The sequence below is a fragment of the Macaca nemestrina genome, chromosome 1, assembly GCF_043159975.1.
Source record: "Macaca nemestrina isolate mMacNem1 chromosome 1, mMacNem.hap1, whole genome shotgun sequence".
Taxonomy (NCBI): Eukaryota; Metazoa; Chordata; class Mammalia; order Primates; family Cercopithecidae; genus Macaca; species Macaca nemestrina.
Genome location: NC_092125.1, coordinates 54,302,258 through 54,316,805, shown reverse-complemented (window position 1 = coordinate 54,316,805; position 14,548 = coordinate 54,302,258). Strand labels below are relative to the sequence as shown.

The window sequence follows — 14,548 nt, the reverse complement described above, 5'->3', positions numbered from 1 at the left end:
TCAAGCTACAAACCTGCAGTTCATTTTCCTTGGCCATGCATACTTTTATTTCTTGCTGCAGGTTGCAGAAATGAGCACAGAGAAATGTAACTATTTTCAAATTTATTAGAAAATAAGGATTTACATGGTTAAATTTTACATTTTCATACAAATTAATTTTTTTTCCAAATTTTAATGAAGTATAAAAATGACATTTCAATGTATACTTTTTCTTCTGTAGAGTTGCCAGCATAACTACTATGAGGATGCAAAAGCCTATGGATTCAAAAATAAACTAATTATAGTTGCAGCTGAAACAGCTGGAAATGGATTATATAACTTTATTGTTCCTCTCAGGGCATACTATAGACCAAAGAAAGAACTTAATCCCATAGTACTGCTGTTGGATAACCCGTAAGTATATTTTAATATACACGAACAAGATAAACTGTATTTAATAGTATATTAATGTATATCAAAAATAATTGCCTGTAATATGCTGGTAGTATTTTAAATCAGATACATTATGGTACATGATTCATTGGGAGTTATATTCTGTGCTGTGATACAAAATATATCATTGAATATGATTTTGTTTCATAAATACTACTTAAAACTGGGATATTCTGAGAATTTTATTTAAAACTGTTTTGCAAGTGGTCATCTACTCATAATACCACAGGAAACAGTCCACTGAAATAATTACTGCAATTTTCCTTAAATTAATCAACTAGCCTGACAAATCTCTGCCAAAACTGGACAATTTTTTTTTTGTCTTTCTAAAGAACCATTAATTATCAGAGAAGCATTTACTGATCCATTTTTATATGTTATAACACAAAGCATCATCAGAGGTTATTATGATCGGACCACTGTTAAACCATACATTCTATGACATAATAGAAGTAATGCTTTACCATGTGCATTTATTTTGAAAATATTGGATTGGTTTACTTTTGTTAAATGGGACTACTTAAGCATTTCAAAATTCTTATGCAAATATAAATATGGGTCACTGAATGCGACGGTCAAAGCCATTTTATTCTAAAATTATAATATCCGTCTCTGTGACTGGAAATTAGTAGCAGGTGGTCTTCAGATTAATACCATATTTTAGGATTGTCTCACTCTCCTCATCCATTCGAATGTGATGCAAATGTCAAGATGAACTATTAATAAATGAGGCCAAATTCTGTTGCCTTGTCTCTGCCTTTCAAAATTATCAAAGTTCTCCTTAAGAGAGACATCTCCCCAATACATTGTAACTTTATAGTGTTGCTTATTCTCACTATACCAATATCAAAATGCTTATTGATGCAACTTTCTTAGCATCATCATTATAAGAATAATCGACTGCAAAAATTTATCACACTTGTAGAATTTTCATTTGAAGAATTTTTAGATATGATTACTCAATGATGTTTTCTATAGTTCTTTGGCATCTAAGGAAAGTTGAGGCATATTTAGGGTAAATGAACAGAAACTTGGACCAAATTTCAGAAGAAATAAAAGCTTGTTAAAATGAATTTCAGAACAATCAAAGTTGCGTTGTGGGACGGCCATGGCAATGCAGTGTTTGTAAATCACTTCTTTCAAACATAACCTTAATTCTGAAGTATCTCTGGTAGGAAGCTCCAAGGAATTGGCTGAGCTGCCACACAAGAGATGCCTAACTATGTGAGTTCAAAAACTATGTCAGCTTTTGCCTTCTTTTGCTTATGATGAGTCCATTGTCCTGAGAGTGGAAGTTAAGACAACGGCATTTGCAAACATTGCGTTAGAGTAGCTCCATGTTGTATGGCTTGGATCAAACTGGATCAATTCAGGTACCAGGTTACAGACAGGAATATAGGAAGTGGATTGAGAAGAAAGTGAAACTGTGCTTACAGCATCGTTCTGATAGGACTAAGGACAAAACTGTACGTTCCTCCTGTTTACATAGTTTCAAGATAAAGTTGTGTAACTTTATCTTGATAGATGTGTAAACCTCCCTACCAAAAATCAGTCTCTTCATATTTGGGACTGGAGTTCACTCTATGAACAGAGATGGACTCCTCATTTTCAATCTTCAGTCTTGCTAGGTAATCTTATCTCAAATCTCTTAAGTCTCCATTTTCGCCATCACACAGGTGACAGGAGCTAAGCAGTGTTTTACTTGTATGTTTTATGTAGATTTTAGAGTCGCTATAACCAAATCAATCCCTTTCTGTTTGGTTTTGAATAAACAGGTTACAGAAATGTCTGATTATTGAATGATTGATTGATTTGTATATTAAGATTAAAAAATCAATTCTGTGTTGTTCAAGATTGATCAATGATCAATCACATTGATCAATGATTGATCAATCACAGAACAATCTGAAAACTCCACCTCTCTTAATTACTGACAACCAGTTAGTATTTCTCTATAAACATATATGTGGCTTTTATCAGAGAATAATTCATATGAATAAGACCATAAAGATTATTCAATAAAGTTAATACTATTTACCTTTATCCTCTGTTCATAATTATAATGACTATTGGTCATTTACTACATGTCAGTCTTCATACTACACACTTTAATTTACATTTAGTTGCACAAGTCACATATTGACATTACAGTGATGATTTAGTCTTAGAGAGATGTGCCAAACAGTTTAAAATCTCAAATTAAGATGTAAACATTTAAATAAATCGAAAGCTGTGTGAGGTGGCTACAACGCTGTCTCTTATTTTAAGAGGATGTAAAAGAGACACAAAGAACGTGAATGACCTTTTTCACGGTCAATTCTTGGATTAGACCTTTCTACGAAATTTCTGTTTTATTTTTCTTTCAACTTACAGGCTTTTGATATATGAAAAATACATGTTGCTTGCTCATACTTTCTGAAAACAAGAATATATCTTAACTTTGGATTATTTTTGCATTGAAAGTTCCCTTTGCCTTCCTAATGGCTTACATTTGGAAATCCAACAATCCACATTATATTGTTATTGAATCATTCTTGTAGGGTTTGACTTTATTTCAAAGGGTTAGATTGAAAGTGCATGCTGGAAAATCTATTAGCTTTCTGTGTACTTCCCGAAAGTAGTGTCAAACATTCTTATTTGTTGTCCTCTGTTCCTTTGGTTAAGAGTGAGGAAACTAAAACTAAACACCAATTAACAATGTTCCAGTAAGTTTTATGCAATTCTTTTTTTTCTTTCTTTCTTTCTTTTTTTTTTTTAAACAATGAGATGCCCATTGCTCTGAAATGGAGAACATTTTGCAATCTATTCTACAATATTACAAAAAAAAACGAGGCTTTCTTCTTTACAATATTTCCATGTTATGGGAATTCCTACAATGATGATTGCATACACTTCTAGAATTATTAGTTAGTTTTGAAGGTTTGACTTGACTTTAATTTCACATGCTTACAGCTGAAAATCAGTACATGGCTATTTTTAAAAATTAGTTGAAAGTCCAATTAATTCAATATAACAGAAATAAATAATAGCAGATGTAATAAGCAAGGAATTTTAAAATGTAAATTAAATTTATAATATTCATACACATAATATGCCAAAATAAGTGTTCACAATGTTTTCAAATATAAAGCTTTCTAGATCTCAAATGTAATTAAATAAAACTCAGTCATATTGAAAAGCATCTTTCAGTTGGTACTGGTTCATTAGAGCTGGTGTCAGTTCTGATCGGTTGGCCATCTGTTCTGTTTGGTCTGTTGTGCCATACTGATTTTAAATATTTTGATTACCACCCCAACCTTAAAGGTCATCTAGTCATTTTTAACATCATCTCATGTGAAAGACAGAAAAGCAAGTCAAAAGCTAGAATATATTATCCAAAGCTACATAAGGATGAAGTGAAAGATCCAGGCTTTTGCTCTTAATATTTATCAAAGTCTTGTTCACACTGTCCATTTATTAAATCAATCTTCTTTCCACATATGGTGCCAAGTAAACTTCAGCTTATTTTAAAAGTAATGATAAAATGTCTGATGTCAGTGTTCTTATTTTTAAAATTCAAACTTTAGACTCATTCAGATCTGAGATAAGTTCTAAATTTATTCTCTTGATAGGTCTGTTAAATGTTACTGAGTCTTTTTAAGCCACATTTTTCTGATTTGTAAAATGGTTAAAACATTTATCTTTAAAAGCTATTGTGAGATGAGGTAGATAATGTATATAAAATTCTAGTGCAATATCTGATTCATAAAAGGAAGATGAGAAACATCATTGTTTTCTTCTGTCAATCAAGAAAATAACACTGTTACTATTCAAACTGATGGAAGGATTTATATGAAAACCCAATTAATGGAAAAGCACACTTATTTAAGTAGTTAAAATTAAACTACTTTCATATTGTCTAGCAAGGAATAAACTACGTAAAAATGGAATTAGGAAATGTTAAAATAAACTATGCTCATAAAAGCATACTATACTCATTTCTTGAACTTGAAACAAAGAAATTAAATTTTTATTGTTATTAGTTAAATGGGAACAAAATAATGGTCTTAAATTTTACTAATTCATACCAATTTGCAAACCTTTTTTACTTCCTAACAGTCACTGACTAATATTTGAATGACAACTTTTACTATGAGAATTTCTATAAGAATATGAGGCTTTTGGCTCATAAGTAGTCATCTTTTCTGGTAGAATTGCAGTTAAGACTCATTAATAAATGTGCTCATTTTTCTTCTGTTTACTAACATAAGTTACTTTTTGTGTTTGTTGAATTTTTATTTTGTTTATTACCAGTTAGTTTCAGCCTGTGTTGTTTTGCTTTGTTTCGGTTCATGTATATTTATTCCTCCCTGAATCTATTTTTTTTGTCATGTTTACCTTTTTAATTGATTATAAAATACTTCTTTATATATTAAGCAACTTTGGTCTATAAATTTTGTATAAGTCACAACTTTTCGACATTTACTTCTTATTAATCTGTTTGTAATGAGCTATATACTTAAATCTGTCAATCATTGTCACCACTTCTCCTTAATGTAATTCCTAACGTAAATAAGCCTTCTCTGTTTAGCAGTCAGATTTTAAAAAATGCATACATTTTAATCTACTACATAATATTTTTAAATATAAAACTCTTCATCAGTACTTTGAGGACATAATATAGGAAAAGGACATCTAGTTTTAGGAATATTTTGTTTTCGTTTAATGTTTTTCAATAATAATGCTTCCCAATGTAAAGGTTGTGCTTGCCAATTAGCTGCCTTCTAATGATTAAAAAATTGTTTTATTATGAGCCTATGATATCATTTATGTTACTCACTTACTAAGCAGGTCGGTGCCATGAAAACTGTTGACAATGTATTTAGGTGAGCTGGCATGATACATGCAAATGCAGAATTTATTTATTCTTTATGTTTCAGATTTCCTTTTAAGCCACCTTTTTTAAATAGCTATAGTAGATAAATCTATCTGTTATACAAAATTAAATTTTGCAAAAAATACGGCGTAGTAGACCACTTACCTTAGATATCTTTCATCAGGATTATATATTTAGCATGGTTCAGGTGCCTTCATTTACCTTGTAACATAGCTGCTCTAATTCATGTAAGGATGAACCATGCTACCACAATACAGATGTTAAAGCAATTTCCAAGGATTTGGAACATTGCTTGCCCATTGTAAGTACATATTTGTGGTAAAATTGCATGTGACTGAAATTCATGAGTCTCTTAAAGAATAACAATGATTAAATTTGATGGCCAGTTAGCTTTTATATTCTCTGCTAGACAAAGCAACAAAATAGAAAGGCCTTATCTTCATTTTTAACTCTAGTAGAAGGGTTGGCATAAAATCAAGACTTACTTTGTCCACAGTGACCTCAACACACAGGCGAAGGAATTTTTCAGATCACCACAACAGCTCAGTGTTGCCCCACTCTTGTGGTACCTGCATCCTCCTATGTGCTTCTCCAATTACAAGACAGGGTGAGAGAGATGTGGAGGGTTTTGAATCAGCAATTAAAATAGCCCTGCTAATTTTAAGAAGCAGGACAGTGCCTAGAAAGAGTATAACTAGAAATCTCTACCATAAGGCACTATCAGAGACTGCTACTGGAGTGTATATTTGGTTATAATATTTGTTGAAAACATATATCAGGATCTTTAAAACTGTATATAGGCTGTGATCCACTAATATCTCTTCTATAAATGTTTTGGGATAATGATAAAATATCAATGCTTAAAAAAAAAAAGAAAAGAAAGTCTTCGGAAGATGTGAACACCAGTGTTAAATACAATAGCAAGGTACTGCAAAGAACTGATAACTGCAGTATTTCACATCAAAAAGTGAAAATAACTTACAAAATAAGTAAGTGAGGATTTTAAGAATGAAGTGTGGTACATTTGTAAGATGTAATAATATTGGGTCATTTTAATGACTACAAAGAAAATTAATGATAGGAGAAATTGAATCAAAATTAAAATAATGGTATTCTTTACAAGTTTTTTTTTTTCTTTTAATGTTTTGCTGTATTGAGCATTCTTTTTCTTCAGACTGTAAAGAGCTAGAAGGATGACCAACAGGAGAGAAATAAGTCAGGGAGAGAAAAAAAGTTCATCTAGCCAGGGAGGCTTGTAGGTACTATAGTTTCCTTGGCCTAGTATTTTCCTCTCCTCCTCTTACGCTGAACAAACTCCTACTAATCCTTTAACATTCAAATTAAATATCAGCTCTATGAAATGTTCCTCAATTCTGCCTCCTAAATATAACATATTGTTTGTTTTTTACAGATTAAAATATGTAATAGAATTGTATGATTTTGTACAAGAATTTTTAAAATTCTGTACTTCTTATAAGTTAACAGGATATTCTTTTGCGTAAGCCTGAATGTATTAAAATGTCTATTAAATAAAATTTTTGGATACGTATATGCTGAGTCAATAGATACCTGAAGAAATTAATAACTGTGAAATGAATACAATAGATTAAGCAATTTCTAAGGAAGCTTTCTGGTTTATGGTTCTTTCCTCAAATATGTATATAAGAAAAGATTTCAGTCATAAATGTTTCCTCAATAATGTATATTGAGTATACTAATAAATTTTTAAATGCATTACTTTCATTATGATTTTATATAATACGTATTTTGCATGAGCATATATACTATATTTATTTGACAAACTGATATATTATATAGGGCGTGTTGTGATTATACATCTATCCCTTAGAGAAAGTGGTTCTTAATAGACATGCTTAATAGTTGCTCACTAATAGGCATTAGTACCCATTGCTTTAAATCATCTAAAAAAATGCATTGATTTTTTATTTTACAAGGCCTCCTCTGCGTGGATAACTTTTAAATTTATATATAAGATTTCTTAGTCATAATTAAGAATATCAATTCTGTATTTTTGTAGAATTATGCCATAATGTTTCTGATTTAGAAAGCTGAAATACAACTTGTTTTTATAATTCTGAGGCATTTTATGATTCATAACAAGTGCAAATGACATTTTCTAGTTAATGTTAAGAAAAAAAGCACTAAAATTAATTTTGTCAGCAGTGTTGAGTTTTGGAAATACAAACTAAGTCAACTTACTTCCTTTCCCTAGAAGTGCTGCCACTGTTGTGACATTGTGTTTCATTTTGTAACCCATCTACTACTTAGGCCAGATATGCATTTTCTGGATGCAATCTGTTGGTTTCCAATGGTTTACTACATGGTGGGCTCTATTGACAAGTAGGTGACAAAATCTTTGGCACACTAACTAGTGTAGTGTCCTGTGGTTTGTCATGTGCTGTGCCTTGTTACTGCATGATGAGTGTAATTTGCCGTGTCAGTATTGCAAATATGATATATTTTGCATGTAGAGCTTATGTTCTCGTGTTATACATCTTGTATTAAACTTTCTAAGCAATAATCTATTGTTGAATTAAAACAAATCTTGCTGCATGTCAATTTTGTCAGTTTTGCTCAGTTTCTAATGCTATTTTTAGTTTTGTGTCATCTATAACAACGTTATTACTATTGACATAGTGTTAGAGAAAACTAAAGTTGCAATATTGTGATGCATTGATAGCATTACGATAACTTCTGGAAACTGAAATAATTTAGAAATGCTCATTTTAACTTAGATTTATAAATTAGAGCAATTCCTTTAGAGTTTACTTTGGTCACATGTCAGAGTTTATAATTTCTAAAATATTTGTTAATTAAAAGGTCATATGTGTTTAACACATTAGTAGTTAAATACAAATTCTTATACATGTATCAAGGTGACATTACAATATATATATATAAATAAAAGATCAAAAAGCTAATATACTTGAAATAATATGTTACTTTTCCACCTCTAAATAATGTCGGCCAGAGCCTTCAAAATAAAATGCTAAAATTTACCAGTTGAGAACTTTAATGCTTACCTTTTATCCTGTAGATGTTGAAGAAAACAAAGTTTTGTAACTTTGAAAGTATTTAGTGCTGTGGATACGTTAAAGGTCAACCAGTCTAAAATATGTTTAGCCTCCATTCTACGTTAATATAATTTACATCATCAGGTATGATAATACTAACCAAGTAAATACACTGTAGTTAGATGTACTAAAATTGCTATTTAAATTCTACACATGTTTTATAACCAGTCATCTTTTTTGAAATCTTTTGAGATGATAGTGTTCTGTTAAAATTTATCAGAAAAACAGTATATCTAAAAGCTAAAGAATAAACGTCCCATCTATCTTTTCTGATGTAAACTATGAAGTGGATTCTTCCTCCGTAAAAGTATTTATGATGAGAGAATAAAGAATTGAGAGGATCAAATTACTAGGGACAGAAATAAAACAGAATTGGCTACAAACAGCTAATTATTTGGTCTGGGGACTGTTATGTTCATGTAACAGTTCTCCTCTTTTGCTTGTGTTTGAAATCTTTCTTTAAAAATACCTCTTTGAATGAATTAAAACACATTCATGAACACTTCTTTACACTTACACATTTTACATTCTAGTCCTTGCAAAAAGGGGTCTTAGAAAGGGATAGAAAGGGAGGCTTTGCCAATTATTCCTATAACTTGTTTTCTGTCCTGATTGACTTTCTTGTGCTGCCATCTGCTGGCCACACTGTGTAAAGCATCCATGCTGAGGAAAAAATAAGGCAATGGCCTTGCACAAATTATGATGGACAGGAGTTATAAGAATAAGTTGGCAGCCTACTTAAAAAAAAAAAAAGTGCAGCAGTAAATAGGAAAAGAATAATATAATCTTAAAACATAAAAAATGAAAAAGCTTCTACATGGTTCAGAAATATTATTCCAAATTTATTTATTTTCTATATAAATTCATAATTAATGATAATTTGCCAAAGTTATGAGTAAACTGTAACAGCCAGTATTTTTGAGACTGGAATTAATTGATACATGTGGGTATAGGTAACAGTTAGCTATGTAGCACGGGTACTCTCAAAGTGAACTTTTGGTCAAGTGTTCACTTCAACGTCATTGAATTATTGATGGTTAAATATTCATCTTTCCTATCTTCACTTCTGTGCATATATACTTATCCAGTCACTCTTATCCTCGACTGCCCTATCCTTTCCTTTTCCTATATAGGTAATTATAATGGAGATATTTATTAATGAAGAAAAAAAGATTGTGAAAACTGAAATATGAGAAAGTGATGTAAAATTATAATAAGGTGATGTGAAGACATATGACTTAAGCGTCATTTTAATGGTCCATAAGGGCCATACCACATTCATTTTCCATCTAACTCTTTCTTTTTTAATGTATTTAATAAATTAAGAAAAATTATGATACATTTCCTGAATAAAAGAAAGACCCAAGTATCCCTAGGCATTTAAACTTGAAGGTCATCATAGTGGTTGGATGTTATGGTCCTGGCCCCTCTTATCATAGGAAATTTATTTGGAATAACATTCTGTTTCCACAGTTTTAGCCATAAAATCTCTGCCACAGACCATTGTTCCTGATTCAAGCGAAATATTTTTTCTGGACTACTCCTGGGGATCTTGGACTCAAGGCTTTGGTAATACCCTCTCGCCTAATAACAGAGTAAGAAATCCTGCCTCCCACCTTCCCATAAAAGGAAAATTATTCCCTCTAACGTGACATGGCTAACTCAACCAATCATGCACTTGGAAAAGATCCTCAGGGACTTCACTCTTCAATTTTAAAACCTAAGAGAAACTACTGCTCTTTAAGCTTTAAACATCCTGTTATAAATCAGAAGATACGGAAATCAATTAACCTATCTTTTCTTATCTGTCTTCAATCAACTCTGTACCTAGAACATTCTTGTACTCATTCAAGTGTAGTCTCCATTATCCAATTCAGTTCTACTTTTCTAGTTTGCATGAAGCAGAGGCAATGAGAGTAATGGTTCCCTGTTTCAGCTTTAACGGTAAACATTTTCTTTTAATTCATTGGGAGAATGATAGGTAAGATTTTTTTTTTTTTTTTTTTTTTTTTTTTTGGTCAGTGATAGGAAAGAAGACTGACTCTATTTTAGCTCACAGGTATGTGTTTCCTACTTTAGCAATTACTTCACCCAGCCAAAGAAATCAGGTTACTCAAACACTTGCTCAAAAATTTAGGCTGGCTAAACAGTAGCCTTGCATACAACAGAATTTGTATATTTTACATGCTCTTGGTTGTGTAGAACCAATCTATAACACATAGGTCTTACGTAAAGGAATAATAAACATTTAAAAATAAACATTTCATAGTTTTATATTTTTTCAGTAGGCTTACCATCTAAATTAACATAACACTTATTTATTTCTCTCTTGCCAAAATTACTTTAGATGTAAAAAAAATGTAAATGTCGTGTCTTCGAAGTAGTATGTAACTGTAAAAAGAAATTTCTAACATGCTCTATTTTATTGCAAAATGGATGTATTCCATATTTCATGTATATAATTAATAAAATTATTAAAGAAAACATTTTAACACACTTTTTGAAACAGTTGAGATCTAATGATGTGTAAACTACCCAATATAAAAATTATTTCATATTAGTAGATAATATTGTATCATAATTCCCATTAATAGCTACCTGTGCACACTCTGTAAAAGCCACTTCTAAAGGCAACTTATGTAAGCACAGGGGATAGTGCTAGACTTTAGCACTGATTATAACCTTATGATTTATTCAATGTTTGTTTTTCTCTGTTGATTTTTATCAAAGCCTAGATGACTTACTCAGGTGTGGAGTGACCTTTGCTGCTAATATGGTGGTTGTGGATAAAGAGAGCACCATGAGTGCCGAGGAAGACTACATGGCAGATGCCAAAACCATTGTGAATGTGCAGACACTTTTCAGGTAAGTGGCTGAATCATCCAACCCTGCCACTTACTTTGTGCTAAACATTGGTAAAATATTTGACACTGACTCTGTGTGAGGAATGAACGTGAGACACATCGACTTTATGTTCATTTATTCATTTGCTTTTCATAAAGTAAATGTTTATTGAGCACGTCATGTATGACTGGCACTGCGTAAAGTTAAATTTTTAGCACCAGATCAGTAATGCTTCTTATAAAATAAATTGAATGATATATCAGTTTTCTCAGATAGTTTAACAGTAGCAAATTCTTGAAAATCATGTGTACTAGTAGTCATGAGTTTTGACAAGCAGCCCATGTTCTCATATTGGTATTATGCCTAGCAGTGACCAAATATTTACATTTACATACTGAATAACTAAGACTGAAAGTCTACACAGCTGGGAACAGGTAATTTACCCATGTTAAGAGCAAAGTCATGACATCATTTTCACTATTTTCTTGTCTTTTATTAATTAAATGTACCCATTGAGTTCATTCATTGAATTTAATTTAATGGGGATATGAATCCCCAATATGATTATCTTTGGGTAAGAGTAAACAATCGCGACCAGCGAAAGATCTGTGCTATAACTAAAGTCAAACTCCTCTGTCATTCAAGTCATCAGTTTCACTTGGAACAATTCTCCCTAAAATCATATGAAAATTTAAATATCAAAAAGATCATTTTTTTAAGTTGTATGAGTTTTGGCGAAGCCTGAAGGAAATATGTGAGCTACCAAATTACAGAGGTAAATGAAATAATATCAATTTTCTCATCATCCATGTTCCCTCCACTTTCATATTGTAGCAAAGCGTATATTGAGGTTAATTATTTCACTTTCTAGTTTGAGTTCAAAATTCAAAGGAGAGAGCCTAGATGTGTGTCTGTGTTAAGTTGCCTATTTGTACTATGATTTTAGGCAAATTACTTTTCTTCTCTACCTCTCAATATATTAATCACAATATTATTAAAGATTTAGAAATATGCAATACCTTACTTAGCATATGCCTGGTCATTTTTAATTACTTAATAAATATTAGCTATTAATATTACCAGCAGTATAATTATCACTTCCATGTGGCAGAGTGGAAAAGCCACTGACCTTGGACTACATAGCAGCAAACTTTATCTGGTACAACATATATCCTAGAGTCTCCAGCTGACAGTCACTAACTTTGTGACCTTCCTAACCTCATTTAGATTCAGTTTTCCTCATCTCTAAAATGCTGCAGAAAATAACCCACTTTGCAGTGTTAATGTAAAGATTAGAGATCAGTTATTTAAAGAATCTGTCATAGCAGCTGGAAAATCTACAATGAATTTGCATAAGAACCTCTTGTTCCAGAAGAAGAAATACACATTTTAAAGTTATTATAATGCAGCAGTTCACTTAGAATATACCTAACTAGTTAACTAGTGAGCTGTATTAAACAGCACATTTTTAAAAGACACTATATAAAACTCGTTTAAAATATTACATATATATAACCATTTTTTTTTCTAGAGAATATAAAAGAAAATTACAGGGTAGAAAATTAATTCAAGGATGAGATTTATAGCCAGCGAGTAGGGTAAAAATCATACTTTTTGATTCCATGCTTGGCAAAAGCTAATTATATAAAAGAAGATCCCAGGTCTTTTTAATTAAACATGTTATTTAAACTTTCAATTTACCATGAATTTTATTTCTATTATGGTGATGTTTCTATTGATTTAACTTTTATTATATATTCTCAGGATGAATTATTTTGATTCCAAGATAATAATAAATCCCTGTCTTACTGAGAGGTTCAAAGGCTGTAATTAGTAATTAAAAAAAATTAACTCACCATAGTAATTATGGACAGATATACACATGGCGACTAGTTGTTCAAAGGCTATGCTTCTCTAAGTACCTAGCTGAAGATGTGATTACCACTTGTTGAATGAATGAATGGATGTATGAATGAACTAATTAATAACTTTGGATACCTTGACTATTAGGCTTATCTGTCTTCAGCAGTATATTTTAGAAATTATATAGTTTTTATGGTATATATAGTGATCTAGACTGAATAGTTTTGAGCAGAATTTTTCAAAAGAACTATTAAAAACACAAATTGCAAAGAAATTACCTCTGTTCTCTCCTTTCTTATGCCCTATCATGACATTACTATTATTTCTCCAAGTATATGACAGTATTTTTTAGGAAAAAAATCATATAAAACTTTTTTGTGTGTTTTATGTTAAGCTGCTAATCTGTGTGTGCTAAGCTAGGCTAGTTTTACATTATAAAAAAGTAAGACAGACATTTATAGATTTGTATGATATAAGAAGTATCACTTATGCAGATAAATGACCAAAATTATTCAGACTTGGGAGTTGCATTTTATAGATGTAGTTAATTATCATCCTCCAGATCACTCTTATGCATTCCTTGGAGATTTTAGTTCCTGATTTACTATGACTTTTGGCAACCCTGATTATCATAATTATTGATGATTTCAACAATCTTACATAGATAATCCTTTGAATATCTGACTTTCACCACCCATTCTCATGGTCATAGCCTAAACCTTGAACAATGAATAATTTTACACTCCACATTCTCAGTTTCTAGCATTCAACACTGTGAGTAGTGCTACTTATTTTCTATCTAATTTCTTCTAATAGCCCCAACTCTTAATAGTCCTTTGACCACACTGGATCCTGTCATCCACTGATCCTACTACCATTTTACTTACCCTTATCACCTGAGGGCTTTTTCCCTTCCTTACCCAGATTCAAGTCTATGATCAATCATGATAATCACTGCTGCACTGAAACACTCAGTGGATAATTACTGATTATCTGCTACACACTGACACTGATCTCAGCTCTCTCCCTTTTCTCTCTTCCTCCTACTCCCAGTTTTCTCTCCTTTTAGGTTCTCTACCCACCACCTTGCATGAAATTCCCTAGAGGCAGATGACAACATTCCAGAGGTAGGATCCAGTTACCCTCATCAGTAAGCATCAGACAACTAGAAATCCAATCACAATGGCTGGATATCAGAGTATTTAGGATTAAAGTTTTGGACCCCATCCCTAAGAGAACTAAATTCTTATACATTAATTATGCATGCGGGAATAGTATCTTTAAAATATTTCAGCCAATCCTTATATCTTAGAGAACACCATTCATACTCTCAATTGAGAGCCAATTTCTAATTCGTTGATTGGTAAGGCCTATGACATTGATAGAAGCACAGATAACAGAAGTAATGTTGTGTGAACATTCAGATTAAAAACCAAAG

The 14,548-nt window shown here is 31.5% G+C and overlaps 1 protein-coding gene across 8 annotated transcripts in view; it reads left to right on the top strand.

Annotated features, from left to right (window-relative positions):
* LOC105484650 (potassium sodium-activated channel subfamily T member 2) overlaps positions 1-14,548 on the top strand; it is a 402,402-nt gene that overhangs the window by 279,662 nt on the left and 108,192 nt on the right. For 5 of the 8 annotated variants that reach the window (XM_071077455.1, XM_071077482.1, XM_011746468.2 and 2 more), the window contains 3 exons: positions 221-393; positions 7,598-7,669; positions 11,134-11,268. In XM_071077455.1, the coding sequence (XP_070933556.1) occupies positions 221-393; positions 7,598-7,669; positions 11,134-11,268 (380 nt within the window). The remainder of the gene's footprint in view (positions 1-220; positions 394-7,597; positions 7,670-11,133; positions 11,269-14,548) is intronic. The other 3 variants (XM_011746475.2, XM_071077467.1, XM_011746473.2) reach the window with 1 other exon arrangement.